We start from the raw sequence: 26,365 nt of genomic DNA, 5'->3' as shown, positions 1-26,365 counted from the left end.
TTACGCGGATCGATGGAAAGCACAACGAAAGTTTATTGTTTACGTGGCATGTACACTGCCACTCGACAAACCGTTGCAAAAACGCATCTAAGTCCATATATAAAATTGTTTTCGATTCTTGTATAGTTTCGATATATGATTAAGCCCACTGCATTCGCTACATTTGTATGCATACTTTAAGAAAGTTACAATAACGGCAAAATATAACTAGAAAGCTCGGTCTATACATGAAATGTGATTATATTGTCTAAAATTTGATTGTTCTTCACCGATCCGGGTTTTTACCACACACAATCGAAAAGGTTTTACAATTTTTAAAAGCTGACCTGGTGCTATAAAGATTTAGTTCCAAATATTAGTGCGGTCACGGTTTTCTGGTTTCTTTCTTCAGATCTTCTCAAATAAGTTTAATAGGATTCGATCGCGTACTACAAATGAAATAACCTGATAACCAAGAAGGTTTGGTTCAATGTGTAACATTCGATGTTGATTGGTTGTGCTTAAACTATGTGTAAGCAATATATTGGATTTATTATTACTCTAAATGTACTAAGAAAATAAATATTTTACATTAAGTAGTATAATCCTACGTCTACAGTTCGTACAACCCCATAGGGCTGCCCCTTGCAGTTTTTATAACAATGTAAATGAAGAACATATATGGGAGATCGCGATTTGCCAGAATTTCCCGATCTGGGACATTGGGCGGTCTACCTCCGACCCAAAGGGAATCCTTTAAGTGAGACCTTTCTGTATTGATTGAATCACTGACATATAGTCACCTTTTCTGATTCGCTATTCCCGATTGTGTACCAATGTTTTTGGTTTCTTCTGGCAGTTGTACTTTGGTTTGTAGTTGTTGTAATAGCCTGATCAATGGTAAACATTTTAACACTCCAGAACTTCACTCTGTCAGAAAATGTGGGGCTATCGGAAGCTAAAACTTGAACCGCTCATATGGTAGTCGGTCTTGCCAGTATTGCTCTTCTCCCATCCATTCTTCTTCTGGGCCGCCGATGGATTAAGAGCCCTTTTCGTAGTGTTTATTATATATATTTTACATAAGAAACATATCGTATGCAATTCGGCATTCAACCTAATTATGGAAACGTGTCTGATAGGGAGAGTGGAAATGCCAACTTGCCATTAACATCTCGCAGTGAATTTCTTCACATTCATTTGGGATATCTTTTATACTTTTTGTACGCTTGCTTTGTACTGCAAACTTTGTAAATAATCATTGAAGTGTTATAAGAAGCGATTCAGCTGTTCGGAGTTTAAATTGTTCGTTTCAAATTCTCGGAAATTGATCGCGAGCGACTTTCGTACATATTGCCATGATTATAGCTTTCAAATGGTTTACAACATCACCTTAATGTCAAAGAGAAAGTTACAGGAAATGTTATGGGTATTTTAAAAAAGTTATTATTGTTGATGGAAAAACGCGAATAACTTATGAAAAAGTCGTAATAAAACAAAAGAATTATGTTTGTTAAAACAAAATTTGAAATACCTCGAGAGCTACTACATTTCAGATTTTTTTTGTTATAAGCATTTTGATTTAAAATAGCGTTTAAAATCATATTCAAAACAGAAAATTGTATTTTTGACTGCAAATAGTAAAAATTATAAAAATATGTCAAAAGTTGCTGTCAGGAAATTTTTTTTTATTGAAAGCTTCTTCATGATCCAAATACACCGAAAAAGTTTATTTTACGTCTTTAAAACGATAAACATTAGATTTTTGACATTTTATAATTAGGTAACGCGAATAACTTTTGAAAAGAGCATAATCAGACGAATTAACTGTTTTTGTTGGAACAATATTCCAAATATCTCGAAAACTATCGTATTTTGGAAGACTTTTGATAAATACATTTGAATTTAATATGAGACTTAGAATTATATTCTGTAATAAAATTATGATTTTGTATGTCAATTAGCATGAAATTTAAAAACATGTATAAAGTTATTGTTAGAAAAAAAAATAATTTACGTATAAGTTCTCCGTCATACAATCACATTCAAAATGTTTCTTTTCTCTTGAGGTTTTTATCGACAAAATATAAAAAAATTGAAAAAATGGGTTTTTTACAATTTGAATTTTTAACATAAATTTTTGTTTTTTTGAAAAATGACACAACATATTTTTCATTTTTTTTTTCGCACATAGGTATTAATTCTCTCAAATTCGTCATCAGAAAATTTTGCTGTGTAAAATACAGTAATCGAGCAAAAAAAATTGAAATTGATGCACGTATAAATGTTTACGCCCTTTTAAAAAATTGCTCTTAAGGCAAAATAATCTTACTGATTGCGGAAAATGTTTAGTCTTCCATGCCTATGAAATATGTAAAGTTTCATAGGAATCCAAGATGGTCGATCAAAATATAAATTTACCGATTGTTGTATTGAAACATTTCGTTTTTTATCTGAAATAGGTTACGATAATGGTATTGTTTACTCCAAAAAATTGACTAATTTTTGTTTCGAAAATTGAGATGCTTGAGCAAAAAAAATGTAATTTTCATTATAATCAAACTCCTGATTTTAATTTAGTAACAAAGCGCAATCGTAATAACATAAAAAAGAAACAATCCGTCAGTAATAACACTTCAATGCGTCTTAACTGAATAAATATTTTCATTTGTCAGTTGATTATGTGCAAGATTTTATGGAAACCAGTTTACACACTAAAATGTTTTACAAAAAATGTAGATGTCAATAGCTTCAGTGGTTGTTTATAGAAGAATTCGTCTGAATCTTTTAATTCATATATTCACTACATCCTTGCATGTAAACATTATGGAGATGGAAGGTGATAGCTCTAACGACCGTCCTGCGCTTCTAAACTCTTTTACCACCGATTTCTAGGATGCAATAAATTGATCAAATACCACTGAAATGCTTTGTCGCGAAAACGAATTTGGTACAGGAACTCAAGTTAATCGTGATTATTTAGGTTATATATCCAAAAACATTACCCAAAAAAAAAAATTGACGATGTATAAACTGAGCAACAAGTTGCTGAATGATCGTGTGATCTACAGTTCACAATTCGACATCTTCTGATAACTCATTTCCAGATATCTTAGGCTAGTGCTATGATCCTACCAACCAATGAGAATCCTTCCTGGCTAGAGTTCGAATAGACGGCAAGTGGCTTGATAAACCACAGACTTACCCTCTGAATTGCCAGAGCAATTGTGATGTCTTGCTGCAGCCGCCTGGCCTGGTCGATTGAATATCCAAAACATTCCACCACTACTGAATGAATTGATCCATTCAGCAAAAATCACTAGAGTTAAAAATAAATCAGGCCGCTCTCCCGGCGAAAACCGCTACATTCTAACATTTCATTACTATGATCTTTCGTTACGATAATGATAAACCAAAATCCAAAAACGAGCTACACAAAACAACAACTACTCGTTCGGCAGTGCTTCTCCTTTCGTTCTACATTTGATTCAAAATTTATTTGTTATACATTTCGCTGTTCATTTATTTATCCGTTTATTTTATTCCACTGCTTCTTTGTTTGTGTAAGCGGTTGAAGCGTTTCTCGATTGAGGCCCTTTGAAAACCAGAAAGCAGTAGTCGCAAAAAAATCATTTTATTCAGCTGACGTCACCATATTTAGAGATGGATCGCTCAGTTTGGTTCTCATTGCTAAGTCGAAGTTTTCACTTACTAAAGACAGAAACGCCGATCTCCAACCTAAATTATTCAACCAGAACAGCCAAAGGTACGACAATTGTACTCTTTCACCTAAAACTCTGAACAAAGGCACCCATGTCTCTGCATATTTGATCACACCTTGCCTGTATTATTGACCCCTAAGTTAACCCAGTTTCGTAATGCTCTATAGCCTGCTATTGCAACCTGGCAGCCGGTTTTGTGAGCACTTCTCTCCAATGAATGGTAGCGAGAATGGGTTGGCCATGACCATCGACAGATGCTGGGTCGTTGTTGTAAGACTATCATCAAAGTGTGATTGATTCGAGTTCAAAACTTCAATGATTATAGAGAACAGGTACATCATTTGTTAGGTTTTTTCTTTGAGTTCAATCAGCTGCAAAATTCAGCTACTGGTCCCGTTTTCCAGTTTTCCAGATAAATTGTCAATAGAGTAGGGCAAAAGTTCGAACCATGGGTCGTTGTAACAGAAAAAGCTGAAAGTATAACTTGTTTAACTGATCAAAATAATTGTGATCTTTAGCTTTTATATTTTTCAATACACCCGGTTTCCCTACTTCAAAGTTCATTTAAAATGTTTTGATCCAAGCAGCCCAGTTACATTCGGTTGAAAGTGGATTGAACCGACGTAGCAGTGAAATCAAAATATTCACCGTTTAGGGTTGTACACTTACTTTGCAGCGTTCGTCCAAATTCCATTCTACCTGGATGCAGATGTCGACCTCATCAAAAGACTCTCATCTTCGGTCATGACTGAGTTTCGTGCCACGGCAACCGTTCGGTTAGCCGTCGCGTTCCCGTGTCCGGTTGGGGATGAATAAATTTTGCTTCATTATAGCCGTTCTTGGTTCTTGGCACGGTCCACTCAACAAAGCGTCCCGAGGAGGCAGGGCAGGCCTAGGCAGCATAGAGGTGAACAGGGAAAAAAAACTTCCAATAGATATTTAGCCATTCAAAACCATTTTGCACCACATTACTAACTCTACACTCGTGATAATCGTGATCTCGCCGTCTGTGGCTTAGCCGTACGGCAGCAGGCGGTGCAGGTCGTGGTCCGGAACATTTGAACAACGAACGGACTGACGGTAGCCACGGAGCGAGTTCAGTCCTACCAAAGTTGGCTATGTGTTTTGTCGTGTTGCGGCAGTTTAAAGCCACTATAGCCCAAACACCGTGCCAAGCAGCCAACACAACCATAGTTTGGTAAGTGGCAGCGTGGATGATGGTGAAGATGGCGTTGGATGCTGCGTGGAAACCCGTGGCAACAGCAACCACGGCGGCGAGGGCAGAGACGCAGCTGAATTGAAAATAAAATTGCTACCCATCAGCGAGCACAAAAGATTTATTCAACGTTGTTGTGAATTTGGTGCTTTCAACGTTGGTTGCAGTGGGTTTCGAAGTGGTACCTACTTATGGAATTGTATTCCTGCATAGCTATCTTTTGGTTTGTTTCTGCTAGATTCTAGCGGACGCGCCGTGCTGGCACTGTGTGAAATTGCGGCCGCGGTCACAAGATAGTCGCCGGTTGGACCTTCTATACCTACGGTTTTCCCCCTCGGTCTGATGTCCGAACTCACAATGGACATAGGCGCAGCCACTTGAAAATACGTGAGATATCTGCTAATAATCGTGTTCTACCGATGAGCAGCAGTAGATCGTTCGCTTTTTATTTTACTCTCCGGATGAATTAGTGCCCCGAAAAAATCTGATAGTTGTGGAATGGTTTGCTCATTTTTTGTTTACATTTGCATATATTTGAATATTGAAAAAATGGATTCACTCCACAGCACAGTAAAGTGAAGTGTGGTCATAATGACTTCAATAAGGGTTCAATCAGAATTTGCAATATGTTCGGGCATGATGATTATGAATTTATTATGAATTAGATTTTGAACCGGTACGATATTACAATAACACACTCTTTCATGCCATTTCAACCATTTCATGTATCCTTGTTCCATCCTCTATAACTTTTTCACATATATTCTACCTTCAAATCTTGTCATAGATTTAAAAAGTCGACAAAACTTCAAATAAAATTCAACCGACAAAACTGGAATACACTGGAAGAATATCTCGTTGCGTTGTATCGTGACGACAATTCACAACTATTTGATAAAACTTTAAATCCTACATACTGTTACATTTTGAGTGAAGTTAATGAATTTTTGAAAAAAATTGTGAAATTCCTTTGTATAGTTGGGAAAATTTGGTTAGTTTTGTTTCTTTAAATTAACATAACCCAGAAATTTTACTCAGCAAACGTAAGAAAATTCAGCTTGCACATCGCAAGAATACAAAACTATCCCATCGAAAATTTAGAAACGACTCGAGGCCACGGTTTTGGGAGCGCCTGATATTTACCGCCAGAGATGAATTTAATATCGCCAATAATACAAACAATCATTTGAAATTGGTCAGGATTCTCTATTCTGGCAAGCAATCTGCAGTTGCTGATAACAAAGTCAGAGTCATGTCACAACCAGGAAGTATGAAGCAGAGCAGATAATTTACCACAGAGTGCCTTCGAAAATGTCGATTACCTCTTTGGTTCTTCGGTGTTTTGACTTGATTTGACTCGTGCTGTTGTGCAAAATTAGTTCTAGAGTTGTACAGTATCATCAATATAAAGGTTGTGCCCAAAGCTTGCAATACTGGCGTAAATTCAGTAAATCAAGAGATACTGAGAAATTACGAAGCAGCAGCTAAAATGAAAGTAGAAGAAAGTTGGAGGAAAAGTTACATTTACTATTGTTTAAAAGTTTATGAGAACCATTCAAAACTGTTATTACATATCACAAACTGAATCTTTTTCTTAATTTGGATAACGAATTAATTGTTGGCCCTCAATTTCTACGTAAGGCAATAATTCCCAGGACAACCGCAACAATATACCGCTTAGTTTGACACGTTTTACTTCAGACTGAACTAATTGAAATCAGGACTGCATGTGCCGAGGATTCGTTTGTCTGTTCCATTTGACCGTGCATTACAATAAAGGTGACATTACATTATCCCTTTCTATGATAGCGAAGTATCAATATATCAATAAAACTGTACTGCTAAAAATTTATTTTGGTACGATTTCAACACGAAGATGGCTTTAAGCAGGGGTATTTCACAAAAGTTTATCTTTATTTTGCATCTCGGGGCTTACAAAAGTGTAATTTGAAAAATATTGAACCTGGGTAGCAGCACGTTTCTGATGTGATGAAACTGGACACAATTTGGCTTCAGAAAAGCCACATTTTGTTTTATAATAAACATTTCGCTAACCGCTAGCAGACAGCTGGTATGATTTTATGCACCTATCCTCATCGCGGGGCCCCTAAATCTCCGAAGCCCCTGGCCCAGACCCAGTGTGCCCATGCGTAAAAACGGTACTGGTTGGCTCAACAATTTGGCAGTTGCATTCGCTCAAAAAGGCGACTTCGCATATCTCTCCCTATAAAGGTAACTGGTGGAAATTTTTAGCAGTAATTTATTTACCAAGTACATCTTTCAGTATATCAAATAAACCACGCATTCCACCATTCATTATTCAATGTGATTTTGGAATTTCAACTGAGCTTACAATTTTTGGGACAGAAAAACTTCGTCATGGATGAATATTTCGAATCAATGAGCATATCTCGACAAACATATGATTATGGCATAAAAGTCAACTGCCAAAATTCTCTGTGAAGGGAAATTTCGGACAAGCCGTTACTGGCCGACACACAGTTCACTGTAGTTAATGAAAAAGAAATCTTTTCTCTTTTGTTTACCACCAACATCTGTGATTGGTGAGTAACGGTTTCTCCGAAATTTCCACTCAAAGTTCGTCGAGATTTCTAAATGTTCCTTGCACTTACATTTAGGTATTCATGCACACCCAAATTTAATTGCTGATTTCAGCAAAATTTTGCTGAATTTTCATCAGCTGAAAGTTCCAGCAATACAAAATGCCGAAAAATCGGAAATTTAAATTGAACCTGTTTGACAGATTCGCTTTGCTGAAAATTCAGTAATCCAATTGTCAAATTGACAGCGCAATTGTCGGATTTATAGCAAACCAGCACGGAACACTAAGAATTCAGCAATTGCGCTGTCAATTTAACAATTTGAATAACTGAATTTTCAGCAAAGCGAGAATCAAACAGGTTCAATTCAAATTGCTGATTTTTCGGCATTTTGTATTGCTGAAACTTTCAGCTGATGAAAATTCAGTAAACTTTTGCTGACATTCGGCGAAATAAATTTAGTGTGTGGGTTACATCATTGCAGAGCAATAAAACATGTATATTTCGGGAATACGGAATAAAGATGAATCGAGATAATGTAAATTGGAACTAATGATAATATTAGTTGAGAAGCACATTTTTTTTCAAGTAATTTTTATTACCAGAAGGCGCACATAGGAGCATTTGATTGAAAATCCTGACAAAAATTATTTTAATATTTGTTTGCAGCAGAAATTAAAATTTTTCTAATATTATACATACGGTCAATGATTTAGTAATAATTTTTAGGTTTGTGTTCATATACAAGTACAACAAAAGCTTTCTGGCCAAACCAAGAGTTGTCTTATCTATTACTTAAATATATTTTTCATATTGCATTTCCAAATTATCATTCTTGAGTTTTTCGGTTGAAAACTATTGTATCATTTTCAAAGCAAAATTAGAGATCTTAGATGAAATAATCGTACTTTGTTTAGAAAATACTTCGGAAAATGTTTGAACGTTTGTTAAATCTAGTAAAAAAAAGAAAAAAATAAGCAAGTTTAGCAGATTTTAGGATGTATTAACCAAGAAAGACCTATATGCTAGCTTTTTGCATTAGTTTGCTTTGCCCTCTAGCCAAGTTCGCCTCACCAAACATCGTAGGATCTTCTTAAGGAGAATGCTTCTTAGTTTTGTTAAGAATCTTTGATATCAAAGTGTTATTGGTCTCTACGGTTTTTCTGGACACTTTGAAACAACTTTAATAATCTTGGAATAAACTAGATTACCTGCACTACGTTGAACGATCTGAATTGCATATGATAAGCAATAACATGAAAAATTTTCCTAAGATTTTGAGTTTATTTTTCTCTTTTGCTATATTTTCTCCAAAATTTCCATTTCACGCCCAGTGTGCGATGGAACCCCTAACAGGAAACTGAAATGGTTTTCTGAAGTTATTCTCTATTTTCAGTTATGAATTCATTTGTTCTTGTGCAAAATTAAACCACATGTTTTGCTTTAGCTGTGTTTCAAAATGACACAGCTGGTGCATAAGCACTTTGGAGAATTATACAAAAGAAATATCCATGTAAAAGTTTGAACTTCACACGGGTATTGTAGTAAAACGAAGAAAAATGTCAAAATTTTAATTATTATTCAAATAGTTTGCATTCAAATTTGTCGCCGATCCAGCAGTATTTGGATTAAACTTAATCAGGGTACAAGAGTTTTCACTGGGACGGATTGAGAAAATTAACTTTTTCAATTTTGAAATTGAGAAAATCGCGGATTTTTTCTTCTATTTATTGAAGTTTTATAAAACTGGTAATTTTTTAGAGTACATGAATCTATCTACACCAAAATATTACCCTGACCTTGGTATATTAAAAACCTGTTTTAATCCACCTAGCGGTGCAATTGTGCCTTTCTCATTTCTCTAAACTATGGCACGGAGGCTTTTTGTGTTCAACATAATCGTGGAAATGTCCATTACATTCTTAGTACACTTTGCACTTATACACAATGGCATGCCAGCCACGAACTTGATGAGCTATGTGTCGGCGGTGAAACACTTGAAACAAAAAAATATCATACTCCATTAGCCTAATCAGCATTAGATCAATGTTATCTGCTTGCTAACTCATTTTGTCATGCGGGGGTGGGTATGTGGAGAGGGCGAAAGTCCCATGAACGAACGACTCCCCAGCTTAAATTGGTATGCTTTGTGATATAGTGGTGGTTTAAAAATGATGGGGTTGAAAGGGAGGGGTATGAGGGCTGGATGGGGTGGTGGTCTGAGGGGTGATTTAAGGAGATTTTCAAAGGAGGGGCGCGAACAGTAGAGGGGGGGGGTGTAACCCCTCTCCGTAAACCATCAACTACGCCCCTGTTAAAATCCAGAAACCCTATGCGAGTCGAAAAAAAAATTAGCCGAGATTAGGTTGACGTTTTTCAGAGTGATTGCATAACCTTTCTATATGAGAAAGGCAAAAATGTGCCAAAATCCAAAAAAGTGAATCGTGGTCACATTTTTTTTTTCGTGTTTGCATCAAATCTCGACGTTTCATGCATCTTGAACACATTTAGCATCAAAAATAAAAATTCGATTTTTAATTTTTCCTATAGTTTATATGAGAAATTTCTGTGTGGCCGCACTCTGAAACCCGTAATTCCGGAACCAGAATTCCGATCGATCCAAAATTCAATAGCAGCCGATGGGAAGGTTGCACCTTTTATTTGAGACTAAGTTTGGGTAAATCGGTCCAGCCATCTCGGAGAAAAATGAGTGACATTATTTGACACATACGCACATACATACACACACACATACACACACTTATACATACATACACACACATACAGACTTTTTCCGATCTCGACGGACTGAGTCGAATGGGATATGACACTCAGCCCTCCGGGCCGGGATTAGGTTGACGTTTTTCAGAGTGATTGCATAACCTTTCTATATGAGAAAGGCAAAAATGTGCCAAAATCCAAAAAAGTGAATCGTGGTCACATTTTTTTTTTCGTGTTTGCATCAAATCTCGACGTTTCATGCATCTTGAACACATTTAGCATCAAAAATAAAAATTCTATTTTTAATTTTTCCTATAGTTTATATGAGAAATTTCTGTGTGGCCGCACTCTGAAACCCGTAATTCCGGAACCAGAATTCCGATCGATCCAAAATTCAATAGCAGCCGATGGGAAGGTTGCACCTTTTATTTGAGACTAAGTTTGGGTAAATCGGTCCAGCCATCTCGGAGAAAAATGAGTGACATTATTTGACACATACGCACATACATACACACACACATACACACACTTATACATACATACACACACATACAGACTTTTTCCGATCTCGACGGACTGAGTCGAATGGGATATGACACTCAGCCCTCCGGGCCGGGATTAGGTTGACGTTTTTCAGAGTGATTGCATAACCTTTCTATATGAGAAAGGCAAAAATGTGCCAAAATCCAAAAAAGTGAATCGTAGTCAAATTTTTTTTTCGTGTTTGCATCAAATCTCGACGTTTCATGCACCTTGAACACATTTAGCATCAAAAATAAAAATTCTATTTTTAATTTTTCCTATAGTTTATATGAGAAATTTCTGTGTGGCCGCACTCTGAAACCCGTAATTCCGGAACCAGAATTCCGATCGATCCAAAATTCAATAGCAGCCGATGGGAAGGTTGCACCATTTATTTGAGACTAAGTTTGGGTAAATCGGTCCAGCCATCTCGGAGAAAAATGAGTGACATTATTTGACACATACGCACATACACACACACATACACACACATACATACATACACACACATACAGACTTTTTCCGATCTCGACGAACTGAGTCGAATGGGATATGACACTCAGCCCTCCGGGCCGGGATTAGGTTGACGTTTTTCAGAGTGATTGCATAACCTTTCTATATGAGAAAGGCAAAACATGGGATATTTAAGTCAGAACAATTCTAATGTTTGGAAGATTTGGTTTCAACGCGCGATTTCAAACCAGCCAAGCAGAATCTATGTTTCTATGTTGAACTCCTTAAACTCTTATTTCTACTTAGAAATATTTTGTATCTCATTTTACATTTTACAAAACAGGCAACTTCCCCGGAGAGATCAAATAGATACGAATACTTTGTAAAGAGTTATGACTGATTTCGATTTTATTTTAGCCTGTTTTTGAACCCGTCTAGCTTCACTATTGGCAAAAACTGTAATTGTGTAATAAATTATTCTTAAAGAAAATTACAAAACATTTTTTTTATTAAAACAACGTTTATTTTTCAAAAAATGTCAATGAATATTGGAGAAGGGGCCCTGGTCGCTGGATACTCCAGCGTCTTCTTGGCATAATGAGAAGACGCCTTGTCCGGCCAGAAGACGTACTTCCCATCTGCATGATGCTCCTTTAAGAACGGCAGAAAATTTTTCTCATGATGCTTCTCCTGGTACTCTTGTTGTTTGATGGCCAGACCGCTCGGTTTGAAGAGCCAGACGGCTCTGTCCAATATGGCGATGTACAGCATAACTTTTTTTCGAATTTATGCTTAAACTTATATTTTACTTCGACTTGTCGTCGGAATAGTAGCTATCATTTCCTGGGATAGAGCGGAAAGTAACTTCCGTCGTCCAGCACGAACGACGTACCGCGGTAGTTCTTCGTCATCCACCGGCACTGTGATTTTACGATCGCTATCTACTCGTCCGTGTACTCGGGAGACCGAGTCTTCTTTCGACAGATGATGCCCTCCATCTTGAGGGTTCGGTGCATCAAGGTATGAGAGCAGTGACATCTGCGACCGGCGTCACGCAAACTCGTTCCGTCCTTGTTGTCGAACAACTTTTTCAACGCTTCCTTTTTCTTCTTCATCATTGTCTTCGCCGGACGGCCGCTTCGGCCTTCCGCTCCACGCTCAGGGATGCCAGGATCCGGTAAACTGAACTCACGGGAACGTTTTCGTATCGAAAGTGATCTACCGTAAACTTTTTTCCATGATGATCTATGCGTTTCGTGAAACCGTACAACACGCTCGCGGAGTGCTTGGTGTTTCGACGCCATCTTCGATTAAACTGACAGCAGCCGAGCGGAAAGAAACATGCCCCCTATTTCTAGACAGCAAGAGAGCAATTATCTTGAAGAGAAGAGAGAAAAACATTTAGGCTCTTTACTTTAATTACAGAAAGGTCTTGAAATTATTCTCATTTTTATTGAGCACCCGTTACTAACGCGTCTGTTGGAAGGTTAACACCGATTTTGAATGATTTTCTAACAGGTGATGTACAACTTCATCTTGGTCCTGTTTATCGTATCATATATATCATCGTATATCAGAGTAAGGAACAATGCAACAAATTACTGCATTCACCGCAGTATGAAATCATTCAAGATATCCAGCCGGTTAATGCAGCAATTATGTGGAAAATGTGTTTCTTTCACTTCTTTTCCCATATTCTGAAACTAAAATTCATGCGATAAACCGAACCGAGATAAAATTGTTCATCATTTGTAAGAAAATCATTCAATATCGGTGTTAACCTTCCAGCAGACGCACTAGTACACAGAATGCGCGCCACTCAAAAATTAAAGCGAAAGCGTCTTTAAACACCAGCGCCTACTCGTTCAGCGAGCCATTCACGCGAGCTCAGGAGAGCCAGCCATAATGCTTTCAACAGTGTATCACTTCTAAACAGGTGCTTATAAACAAACGGTTTTACCTTAGTTTTATTTCGTGAATCCCAGCCCTATGAATATAATTTAAAACATAATTGCAGTTTTTGCCGGTAGTAAAGTTACACAGGTTCAAAAACAGGCTGAAATAAAATCAAAATCGGTCATAGCTCTTTACAAAATATTCCTAGCTATTTGGTCTTTCTGGGGAAGTTACGTATTTTGAAATGATAAAAAAATATCTTCGAACATTATTAATGTGAAAAATTAGATACAAAAAAGTTATAAGTACGAATAAGACTTTAAGGAGTTCATCATAGAGAACGTCACGTAACCAGCTTACTGTGAGTGATAGAGATAACATGTCTTCTGCAAAATTTATAAAAAATACTCTTCTCCATAACTTTGTAGAAATCAGCCAAGCGCTCACTCTTTTGGTTCAAAAGATAATTTTTTGTCAGTCTTCAATGTAAGATTTTAAGCCTGTTCCTAGTGACCCTGCCAATTTTAGTTTTGTGGACTGTATATTTCATATCCTCGATCTCGCCATTCATCTTGTTCTTGTTTATTTTATTGATTTTATTAATTATATCGATATTATTCAATTCATTTATTTGATTCATTCGTACATTTCGTTTATCTATTTAATTTTTTCATTAATATTATACATTTTATTCATTCAATGCACTTAACCCATTCATGCCCATGTTGTTTGTGGACAACAACGTTTTTAAACAGCTTTAACTTTTGATTGAGGCGAGATTTGCTCACAAAAACAAGTAAGGCTCATTAATGTGATTATTGCCTTTAATTTGAGTATTAACAGTTATAAGGATCAGCCCTAGAACTGAAGTTATTGCAATTAGTCTGATTGGATTCCGATGGAGCAGTGCTGCCAGGGACAATTTACGTTGACGACGGAAAATGATTTTTTCATATATCTTCGTTATGGTGTAATATTATTGAAAACTGATAAAACTCATCAATTTAGATTGTCATTGGCTACGTTTTCCACGTTATTGGACTATTGTAATTATTGTAGGATAATTGTATTGAGCATTAGAAGGTAAAAATTGACCAGCTTCTAGCACTGCCATGGAAGCACCTATCTTTATGAAAATAGTCTTTTCATGTTTCTTGACCCCACCGTTTTCAAGGAAAAATAGTTTTGAAACCCTACATGCACTAGAAAAAAGTTGGGCATGAAAGGGTTAATTCACTTAATTCATTTTTCGGTCCACATATTTTATTCAGTTTCTTTATTTTATTATTAATATAATTAATTTTGTTCAGTTATTTCATTCACTCATTTAATTAAATTTGTTTGTTTGACTCAATTTTACTTACACTATTAATTTTTTAACTTTTCTTTGATTTTTTTTTAATTTTTCGTTCAATGAGCTCGACTAGTTTGATTTATTTATTTTATTAATTTGATTTATACTAATCAATTTTCACATTTCATAAATTTGATAACTTTTTTTCATTTTTTTGATTCATTATTTTTTGCCTATTTACCCACTTCACATGAGTTCTGCAAACTTATGAATGATCCAACAGTGATATGTGAAATAAATGTCTCATCTCACTGCTAGGTGAATTAAGTCAGTTTTTTATAATGAAACTAAGGAAATTTTACAGCTATCTTATAAACACTTATACAAGAGGGGATAACATAGTAGGGGGTACTGGGTCAACTTGGACCTAGTAAGGGTTTATGAGCTATAGAACTGGAACGTGTCAACCGATTCACAAAAATATATTTCGCGCACATTTTTTTCCAATGTGACTTTGTTATTACGGTATTGTATACAAACGGTTCTGCGCAAAAGTACATGAAAGGTCCGAATAACCCCTACCCTGTTTGAATTCGGACCACCCATTTCTTTTCGATTTTTTGCAACAGAAATGGATTCCTATTTTGGCTTAAATTATTCCTATTTGATTTTCACAAAATTTCGAATTGTGAAATAAAAAGTTATCTTTGATATATGAAACTTTGTAGTTAATATACAATAAAAAGTAAGAGCTGGGCCAAATTACCTAAGGTTATGTGCTCTAACGTCGAAATCTGTCAACCGATTTGCGAAAACTTATGTTTTCCTGAAAGCTCGACTACGTACACTCTCCTCTCAAACGGTTTTTCGCGATCGCGTATCAGATCGCATATACGGCAATAGGTCCGAATTGGACCAAGCCATATTTTTTTATTCACATACCGATTACACAAAAACAGTTGATAGTCTGGCCCAAAACCAGATATTAAATAAAAGATATTATACGGCAGATCCAAAATCACGATAATGCACTTGATTTAATTACCTGTTGTTGCCAAAAGAAATCTTGTTTTTCGGCTTACACATTTTTCAAAAATGCGCTCCGAAACAACATTCGCTCCTAGCGCACGCACACGAAAACTGAGAACCGCAAAATTTTGTGAGATAGAACAAAGCTACATGATAGCCGTAAAAATGATATATACACTTTTCATTATATTACCACAGCTGAGAAACAGCTTGGGTCCAAATTGGTCCACTTCCCCCTATGTTTCTTATTGAATTACGTCTAAAAGCCTTACTACTCAATGATGAAAAGCCTATTATCCTATTATCTAGATCTATTTCCTTTAATGAATCAATATTCCGAACCAATCTCTTTTGCAATTACAGATCTACAGGGTTTGTTGCTACAGCATGTCAACGAACGTGCACGGATTGCTGCTACATGGTCATTAAATTAATAAAATGTCTACTCCAATGGCTTCCGATAAAGAAGATCACAGGAAAGATCACTCGAATGAAGATATTTTTCCTACATTGATGGTAGTTTCAGACCCAATAATTTCTAAATTGAGGCGTGAGTGAATCAATGATAAATTAGTATATCCTTGTGCAGTACAAAAGACTTGCATTGGAAAATTACTAATTGCAATTAAACTAAATAAGTGTATTTTAGTAGCACACAATGCTTGAAAACATATCTGCTAGTAATTGGCTTTGAATAATTTACCGTTCAACCGAATCAAACCGCCAAAGCAAAAAATAGCATTTCAAGTACTAGTGAATAATTAATAGATTCCATTATTTGGATTTTTACCCTATTCCATCCTGCATAAACTGTGTAGACCTTCAAGCTGATCTATGTTATATTTCCCCCTAAGGAGAAAAATTGGGTAAACACCAAAATTTCCCACTAGGGCGAAAATTTTCGGTTATACCAGTCTTTGTACATGAAGGGCACAAATCCTAACTTAATAAAGTCGTGGGTGCGTTTCGACTTCGTCTCACGTCTATTTTACGTGAGCATTGAAAACATCTACCCCGGTGAGTAATCGTTTATGTTCCGCCGCGCAGATTTCGAAACCAGAACTCGATCATTTGTTGTATTAAGTTTAACGAAACAATCGATGTTTTTGGTTTTAATATATCTGAAAGAGTTCTAGATTAGGTATAATAAATATGCAGATACACTGAAACCTCCATTTACGAACTCTGTTTTACGTAATATTCGATTTACGTAACTTTTTTAACAAGTTAAGAACCAAGTTCCTAAAAAAAGTTTGACTATGAGCAGTACCGTGTGATGTACATAGTTTAAAATATTCTTAGTTAACTATTACTAATATTTTATTCTGAATGGATTTGACAAGTCGATGCCGGAAATCGATGTTTTAGGCCATTTTGAAATCCAAGCTGATGACCTCCGGTTTCAATTGTCCCTAAACATAGCCCCATAACCCGTTTGATTATTAATCATAAATCTTCAATGTTAAATTAAAAAAAAATTTGTTTTTGAATATTTAAGGTAAGAAAAAAATGCCCAAGAAAGCATTTATGTATGAACTCGTATTTTACTTGGTTCGTTTGCCGGAGCCCATCGGAGGTAGACAAAATTAGGGGCTGACAAAATAGGGTCCTTACTGTATGCCAACAATTCTCTAAAAATCAAACAAAATGGAGATTTTCGAAAAGAAGTTAACGAGTGAATGACAGAAACCGATGGATTAAATACATTTTGATGCTTGAGATGGTGACTTCCGGTTGAATAAAACTATAGAGTAGCCTAATATTATTAACATTTTCGGAGTGGGGTGCAAGAATTAAGGTCAGAAAGCGATTTTCGATGCCACCTGGTAAAGCAAAATTTTCTAAGGCCCTAGCAAATTGGTTATTTTTAAACCAGCTGAGCAGATTCCGGAATCCGCAAGTCAATATAAGACACAACTTGAAACTTTAAAACGGCGACTTTCAATTGATATCTACTCGAAAAACTCGTTCCAAAAATATCCGTATTGTAATGGTTTTAGCAAACTTTGCACGACCGGAAGTCGCCATCTTGGATTTCAATACGACGCCACCCATCGATTTCCGCAATCTACTTGTCAAGCCCGTTCCAAAAATATCCAATATCCGTCATGTACCCGTCAAGCCAGTTGCGAGAATATATTGATTCACTTCACTTATATTTTGATCGATTCATTTTATCTGCTATTCTTAACAGTGCATGTAGATCTTTAGAACTGCGCTCAAAGACGACCTTTATTGACCTGTGACATCCGTTTAACTGCACACTATATATAGCATTTTGTCATAAACCTCAAAAAACACACAGAGAAAAAAAACATCAACATATTGCTTATTACGTTTATAGGTCGTAAGTTCTGTATTCCAGAAAGTTCTTGGATGACCATAAACATCAATTGGACGCAATATCTCATTGAACTTTGTATTATGACCCTATACAGGCCCGTGCGCAGAAAATGCTCATGGGGAGGGTTTTGATTTTTCTACGTTTCTTATAAAAGAAAGGGTAAACTTTGACGACTTTTTATGAGACCTGGAAGGCCGAGTATTGTGTACCAATCGACTCAGCTCAACAAATTGGGTAAATGTCTATTATCGAGAAGGAATGGAATTGGTGTCTGATTGGTTTGAAGTAGTTAATCCTACCGACTAAACAACCTCCTGTATCTTGCCATCCTCATCCATCCGGCACCACCGTTAAACCGTATAAACATTGTTCCTAAAATCGTGAATCAAGTACCATGAAATCTGTAATATTCACGTTTTTACGCTACGAAAACAAAACTATGAACAAAAATCATGTATTTTATAATTATGTTCAATATCGCTTTAGTGACGCCCTCATAACGCGGAAATAGTGTAAATATTTGTTTTTGTTTTGTGAAATTCAGTCACGGTTTCCTTGTCATTACCAAATCGATTATCTGTAAGTGAACTAGTTCACAACTTTATGTTTATTAAATTCAGTTGACTCATGATGTTATTCATAAATTTAGGCACATTAGTTCGCAAAATCAAAACATTGTGGATATTTTCTCGTGATCTATGTCACGAAACTCCGAATTTTATTCATGAATCCATTCAATCCTCGTGAAATAATTCGTGATGCCTAATATATTAGTCAAGACTTACCATTCGTGCTCCTGAAACAGTTCACAATATCATGAAATGTTATTCATGTATTCGAGAACTCGTTCATGATTCCTGGTATAATAGTCACGAGTGACCATGCGTACCCGTGACATAAATCACAAAATTATAAAACGTTATTCATGTCGCGAACTAGTTTATTTTATCTAGTATAATAGTCACAAGTTACCATTCGTGCTTGTGAAATAGTTCACAAATCCATCAAATATTATTCATGTAATCGTAAACAAGTTCATGATTCCTAATTGTTTTCTACAAGATGACGACACGAATGAACACATGATGAATGAAGTTCATGTTTGACAATTCCCGGTGGTTTGTTTACTTTGTCAGTTGCGTGAGTGCGAGTGCAACGGGTGCTCATCTGTTACATTCGAACTCACGTAACTTCTATGTAAACAAACCACCGAGAATTGTCAAACGAAGTTCATCCGGCTCATTTTGTGGGGTTATGTCGGTTGGTGTAAAACCTAGTATATTGCTCACGATCCAATTTCCATGCTCGTGAAATGGTTCCCAAGTTCATTACATATTACTCATGTATTCGTGAACTGGTTCATGATTTATAGTATAATGAAATTTTTACGTGAACAGTTTTAACAAAATTTGGAGTATTAGTCGTGGAATCAGTCTTGTCCCTTGCACTTTTCATGAAATATCCGGCTGCTAGCGACCAAGAATAGATACAATCTGCAGATACAAAAAAAATATTAGGACCTCGAACATCGTTATTTATTTGATACGGTTCAGTGTGATTGTCTTCTTGAAAACTGCGCTGAGCGCCACAAATTGTGTTCGTGATATAGTTTACAGAATAAGATACCGCGAACCAGTCACACTTTAATGATCCAGTTCACCTTATCACGTTACAACGAGTAAAAAACCGATAGTAACCAAAAAATAACAGATCGCGACAAGGCGAAAAGAAATTACGAATACCACGATGAAACTGCTGATATCATGTCACATTACTCCACGTGTCAAATTTGAAAGTAAGCTCTAGAATAAAGTATCACGATAAGATAACTGATTACAAAAATCGTGAACAAGGTCCTGAAATTATAATCATAAATCACACAACTCGTGAACATAAATAAAAATGAATCCCTATTCGTGACTAAAATATTACGACAACATGAACAGAAGTTATGAAAACTATGACAAAGTTCCTGCAGTCATGGACATAAATCACATTACTCGTTAATGAAATATTCAAAATCGTGACTAGGATCCTGAAATTATGAGCATGAATCATTTTACTCATGACTGAAATCTCACGATAACGTAAATAGAAATTACGAAAATCGCGACAAAGATCATGAAATCATGAACATAGATCCCGCTACCATGGCATAAAAATCGGATAGTAAACTCATGAATAAAATACCACGGTAACGTCATACGAAATCACAAAAATCGGGAATTAGCTCCGGAAATCATCAAAATCGCCTGACTGTCGGGTGTGTATTCCCAAATTATGAACAAGACTCATAACAAAATCGGAACATGTCCAGCGAACAACAGTAACCCAACCAAACATTTGAATGTAACGCCATGTATATAGTCGGGACGATCTAGTTTTGTGGAAAAACAAATTGTTTCATGGATACGAGGTTTATTACTGATAATTTCAGGAACTTGGTCACGGTTTTCGTAAATCGTTCAGTTCACGAAATAGCGATCATTTTTTCATGGATTTATGATCGGATTTTTTCCATGTAAGCACTACTTCAGTGGGGATTGTACTCATTCTCTTTTTATTTTGTGTTAATCGGTCATGTTTTTTCTATTGATGCTTTTTCTTGTTTGCTGTCCAACTTTCTCGGTATATCTGACCTGCTCAGATCTGCTGCAAATGTCGTCATCTGTTGAGACATGAGCCGATCCAGAGATGTCGACCATAATGATTTACATCTCTTTACAACCACCTTCGCAGGGTTTCTTATCCTTCTTGGCGTTAGTCATTCCTACCTATTTGCTAGCTGCTGCTGAGAATTTTTCGGCGGCGGTATTCCTCCCGATACCGATGACCATTTTCGCGGGCCATTTAGCTGTCAGTCACTCCGATGGAGAGATCATCGGCAATAAATAATAATAATAACGATATCTTGATTTTCTCTGACATCATGCTTTTTCCTTAGATCACTTTGCTAGTCCGCTGACCGACCTTTGCTGTGAAGCTGATCTACTCACAACTAGTGCTAATATCGAAACATGCCGAAACATGAACCGATCCAGAGATATCGACCAACATAACGTACACCCCTTATCAGCCACCTTCGCGAGGTTTCTTCCTTGGTTTTTTCAACGACTTGTTTCTAGAGTGACCGAACTCGAATGACACGGCTCGCTGTATAATTTCATCCCTGAACAGGAAGTTTATAATATTTTGAAAGTAATTCAAAACCCCCATGGGAAGGGTTCGAACCCCTAAAACCCTCCCCTTGCGCACGGGCCTGACCCTATATGAGTATGTACCGCAGGCCCGTGCGCAAAGGGAGGGTTTCGGGGGTTCAAACCCTTGCCATGAAAATTATGAATTACTTTTGATAATTTTTTAAGTTCCTGATCGGGAATACAAATTGTATACTGCTAGCTGTTTTGCCACACAATGTCATTTGAGCTCGGTTATTCTAATAACAAGTCTTTGAAGAAACCTTCCGAGGGTTATTGTAAAAGAAGGAAAGTTAAATTGGGCCACTGGATATTAACAACAATTGTGAGTAGACCAGCAAATGTCGGTCAGCGAGCTTGCCACAGCAGCTAAGGATGAAAAATAACTAACGAACAACATGAACTCGGCGGTAAGCGGGATGTCACTGTTTAGAGAAATTGCTTCGTAGGTGATCTATACGCCAGAGTGGCTGAGAACTTAATGGTTCACAAGAACGGTATCGGGAGAAATTCCGCTGCCGGGAAACTCTCAGCAGCAGCTAGTAGATAATTAGGAACGAGTATCGCCAAGAAGAATAAGAAACAAGGCAAAGATGATTGTAAATAGATGTAAGTCATTATGTTCAGCATCTCTGGATCGGTTCGCGTTTCGGCAGGTGACAATATTTGCAACTGACCTGAGCAGGTCAGTTATACCACGAAAGCTGGACAGCAATCAAGAATCAGCATCAATGGAAATAAACATGATTAACCCAAAATAAAAAGAGCAAGAGCACAATACCTAACGGTGACCCCGGAAGCGTGGGGATTGGGAGGAACAAGAGGTTTATGTTTACTACAAACCACCACAGTAAGAATCCGATCCTACCATGAGCCAGCAGACGGTGGTGATAAGAAAAGATTCCTTCTCGATAAGACATTGTCCCAATTTGTTGAACCAAGTCGGCGCAAGACTCAACCCTTCAGAACTTGGAAAAATCTTTAACGTTCAACCTCCTCCTTTGAGAATTTTTTTGCGCACGGGCTTGATGTACCGCATCCATATACGACCGAAAGATATCTACGAAAGATAGATGCGCTTGTAGATCTGTGGACCTTCAATCCAAGAAATTCTTGGAATATCTGGAACATGAGTAAATATAAGCATATCTACCAAGCAAAATGAGTAGGTAGTAGGTTTGATACAGGATAGTTTTTAAGTTATATAATCATTCAATTTTGCTTTTATGAAAGAAAAGAATGTGGAGCGCACTTTTTTAAGAACTAAATCCCAAACAACGAACACTTTTTACGAACTGAATCCCAAATAACGAATACTATATTTACGAACCAATTCTATTTACGAACCCCTGGATTGGTTCGCAAGCAGAGGTTCCAATGTATAAAGTTTTTTCAAACGTCTGAGCGGCAGAAGATTTGTAAATAAATATCAGTAGCATCAAAGCGTGACTGTTTCATTTTTCCATATGGCGAATTGTATTTTGCGATTGGCTCATGAGGAGTACGCAGGATCAGATCAGTATTGTCGTCCCTTCCATACACAAAAATATTATTTCTTCGCTGTTTCAACTTATGCTGCAAACCTAGTTGAATGATATTAGTATTGATTTGCGTAGATGATGGAAGTGGATAAAGGCACTTCCGTAAAACTAAGCTCTATCTTATGACAGCAACACATAATCGAGGAAGTTGGGATAAAATTCACCCCCGGCGCTCAACGTTACCCTTGCTTTTTTCAAACTTTCTGACAATGAACGAGCCACCCGGAAGTCCTCCATAATGTACCTTATCTGTAAAACTTTGACAACCGTATGTCAAACACTACCTGAATTAATAAAAAAAACAATGGCAATAGTCCTGGCCAGGCATTGCACTTATCACTCATACGAGTAAATGCGTCCAGATAATTTGCTACTGCGACACTAAAAACTCACATTCTCACACGAAAAGTTATAGGCACTAACACAACATCTCCGGATAAATAAAACCGCCGGAGAATGAGCAAATGAGTTTACCACGGTATCCTTTTTGCGCTCGCTGCCTTGCTGTCGCTATTCCAAAACACGAAAAAATATATCTATCGTACTACTTTGCCGCTTTTCTTAAAAAAAAGTGTATATTTCGACGCTTTCATTAATTTCCACGAAATTAAAATATGATCACCTTCTCCGGTGAGAAGGAAAAAATCAAATAAATTTTATCCGGAAAATTATTCTCACGCTATTTGTGGAGACGGAGAATTTTGCGACTCATATTATCTCGGAAAAGTTGCACATCGGATAAGCTTCTTCTCGCGTGAGTGAGTGAGAATTACAATGCCTGGTCCTTCCTGGCACTAAGTTAGTGTCGGATTCTGATGAGACGAAGTCGAAACGAAAATTCCACAACTAATTTAACAATAACGTACTCGTACATATAGGGTGAGAGGCCGAGAGAGCATAAAATTGAATGCTTAAAGGACATCATCCATGAAATTAGCTGTATTGGGACGATTTATTATACTTAACGGTCACTGATTCTGCGTCAGGACCAATTGGAAAAGTTACAATGTTGACTGGACAATATCGCTTAGCTCGTTACCAAAACAATTCTTGATTTGATTTTCCTGCCGGACTTTGGGGCTCCATTTATACATATGCCATGGTAAAATCTATCGGAAAAACATGTGGCACGCAATCTGACCATATGAAATTAGTAGTTGTAGAAAAACAGCAAATCAACTTAATTCAACGAAAATTCAACGAAAATTCATTTGTCATTCATTTCATTATATCATTAAATTTCTATACGACAATTTTCTGTAACCATTTTCTCTAACTAAACGATCTCTTTCTGCTTCACCAACAGATACAATCATCACCGCCACGACGACACCTCCCGCCACCAGACCACGGTCCACGCGATGGAACCAGTTCAGCCCCGCCGGCAGCAACATCCCCGCTCGGCACGTAGAATCCACTCCAGTCGGTGATGTCCACCGGAGCAGCACTCAGTCAGCTGCCACTAGTCAATTCGCATCACCATCTCCACCACCACCACCACCACCACAATCATCACCACCGTTGTCTCCATTATCCGTAGCAAGCTTAGCCGGAACAATGGCAGCGAATAAGAAGAGCTGCTTCCGCTTTCGTCATAGGAAAATGACGCTCCTGTGGCTGTTACTCATGATATGTGCCTTTGCCGGTGACAGTGGTGGAGGAGACACCGGAGGAGGCGGCGGCGGAGGAGTAAGGTTTTTACGGTTTGCCAGGGCAGAGCACGTGCGAGAATTGGAAGTTTCCGAAGGGGTTCCCATCGGTCATCAAATCGGATTCATTGGGGAGTTTTTACACGGAGTCGATAGTGGACCGCCTTATTTGATAGTGCCGGTCCCTGGAAGTGCTGTCGATACGGAATTGGCCATCGACCATACCACTGGCGAGATCCGAACGAAGGTCCCCTTGGATAGGGAGAAACGAGCGTCCTATTCGCTAGTGGCGATTCCGTTGAGCGGAGAGAACGTTCGAGTTGTGATACGGGTGCTGGATGAAAACGATAATGCGCCCACTTTCCCGACGGCTCTGATGAACATTGAATTTCCGGAGAACACCCCGCGGGATGTGAAACGAACGTTGAATCCGGCGAGAGATTTGGACCTGGGACGGTATAATACTCAGCGATACAATATCGTGTCCGGGAATGTAAATAATGCCTTCCGGTTATCGTCACACCGGGAACGCGACGGAGTTTTGTACTTGGATTTGCAGATCAACGGTTTTCTCGATCGGGAAACCACCCCGGCTTATAGTCTCGTTGTAGAGGCACTGGATGGTGGTAATCCTCCGCTGCGGGGACAGATGACGGTTAATATAACGATTCAGGATGTGAACGACAATCAGCCGATCTTTAACCAGAGTCGGTATTTTGCGACCGTTCCGGAAAATGCTACGATCGGGACGACGGTTCTACAGGTTTACGCTACCGATCAGGATGCTAGTGACAATGGTTTAGTGGAATATGCGATCAATCGAAGACAAAGTGATAAGGATCAGATGTTTCGGATAGACCCGAACACGGGTCTGATCTCTGTTAATAAGCCGTTGGATTTCGAAACGAAGGAACTTCATGAACTAGTGGTAGTGGCAAAGGATCGCGGTTTGCAACCGCTGGAAACTACCGCGTTTGTGTCGATACGAGTGACTGATGTGAACGACAATCAACCGATTATAAATGTGATATTTTTGAGTGATGATGCGACTCCGAAGATTTCCGAGTCTGCTCAACCGGGAGAATTTGTGGCTCGGATTTCAGTGAATGATCCCGACTCGAAGACGGAATATTCGAATGTGAATGTGACGCTTTCCGGTGGGGAGGGTCACTTTGGGTTGACCACCAGGGATAATATAATTTATTTGGTGATTGTGTCCCTTCCGTTGGATCGAGAAATAAGACCAAACTACACGTTGAGTGTGGTGGCTACGGATACCGGAAATCCTCCGTTGCATGCTGCGAAAACGATTTTCCTAACCGTTACGGATATCAATGACAATGCGCCGGAGTTCGAAAAGGAAATTTACCACGCGAATGTAATGGAAGTTGCCGATCCGGGAACGTCGGTTATTCAAGTGACCGCCCTCGATAAAGACGAGGGCAATAACTCGGCAATCGCGTACTCCCTGCTGGACACACCCGATACCCATTCGCAGTGGTTCCAGATCGATGCCAACTCCGGACTGATAACAACCCGGGCACACATCGACTGCGAAACCGATCCGGTGCCACAGTTGATTGTGGTGGCAAAAGATAATGGCTTCCCACCGCTCTCGTCTACCGGCACCGTTCTGGTCACCATCCACGACGTCAACGATAACGAGCCGATCTTCGACCAGAGCTTCTACAACGTCTCGGTAGCGGAGAACGAACCGAAAGGACGCTGCATTCTGAAGGTAAGTGTTTAATTTTAAATTACTTGTCTGGGTCGGTCATTCCCCTTGCGCCAACCAACAAACCGAACCAACAACCGTACACACAGGTTACAAGCTTCCTTTTTCATTCTCGATTATAACGCGATTTTCTTATCTCGAGAATTTTATTATATTCAATTTCAACAAATATTAATATTCATCTCCACGATGGGTTACAGCAGCGGTTCGATGCTGCGTGGTTCCCTCGCACGGAACACAGTGCGGAAAATCACCCGGCCACGTTGGTCAAAATCGATCTCGGAAGCAGCTCGCCAAAGCGAGGAAAAATTAGCCCATTGAACTTCGTTTGGAATTCCTCGCAGCACCGTAGATCTACTACTATAGTTGGAGAGCGGAGTCATCCGAGTTGTTTTTTTCCTGCTCTGTTCTGTTCTCCTTTCTACTAGGCCTGACATCACCGTTTCCACTTCACATCCCTCGTCTTGCTTTCGCTCCCTGGGGAGAACGTGTGCCGTTGATTACGT

The 26,365-nt window shown here is 38.0% G+C and overlaps 1 protein-coding gene across 1 annotated transcript in view; it reads left to right on the top strand.

Annotated features, from left to right (window-relative positions):
- LOC131682738 (protein dachsous) overlaps positions 1–26,365 on the top strand; it is a 340,941-nt gene that overhangs the window by 101,865 nt on the left and 212,711 nt on the right. Inside the window, exon 2 of the mRNA XM_058964437.1 lies at positions 23,782–25,862. Coding sequence (XP_058820420.1) covers positions 24,033–25,862 — 1,830 coding nt within the window. The 5' untranslated portion in view covers positions 23,782–24,032. The remainder of the gene's footprint in view (positions 1–23,781; positions 25,863–26,365) is intronic.

This window comes from Topomyia yanbarensis, chromosome 2 (assembly GCF_030247195.1).
Source record: "Topomyia yanbarensis strain Yona2022 chromosome 2, ASM3024719v1, whole genome shotgun sequence".
Classification (NCBI taxonomy): domain Eukaryota; kingdom Metazoa; phylum Arthropoda; class Insecta; order Diptera; family Culicidae; genus Topomyia; species Topomyia yanbarensis.
This window is presented reverse-complemented; position numbering and strand designations above follow the sequence as displayed.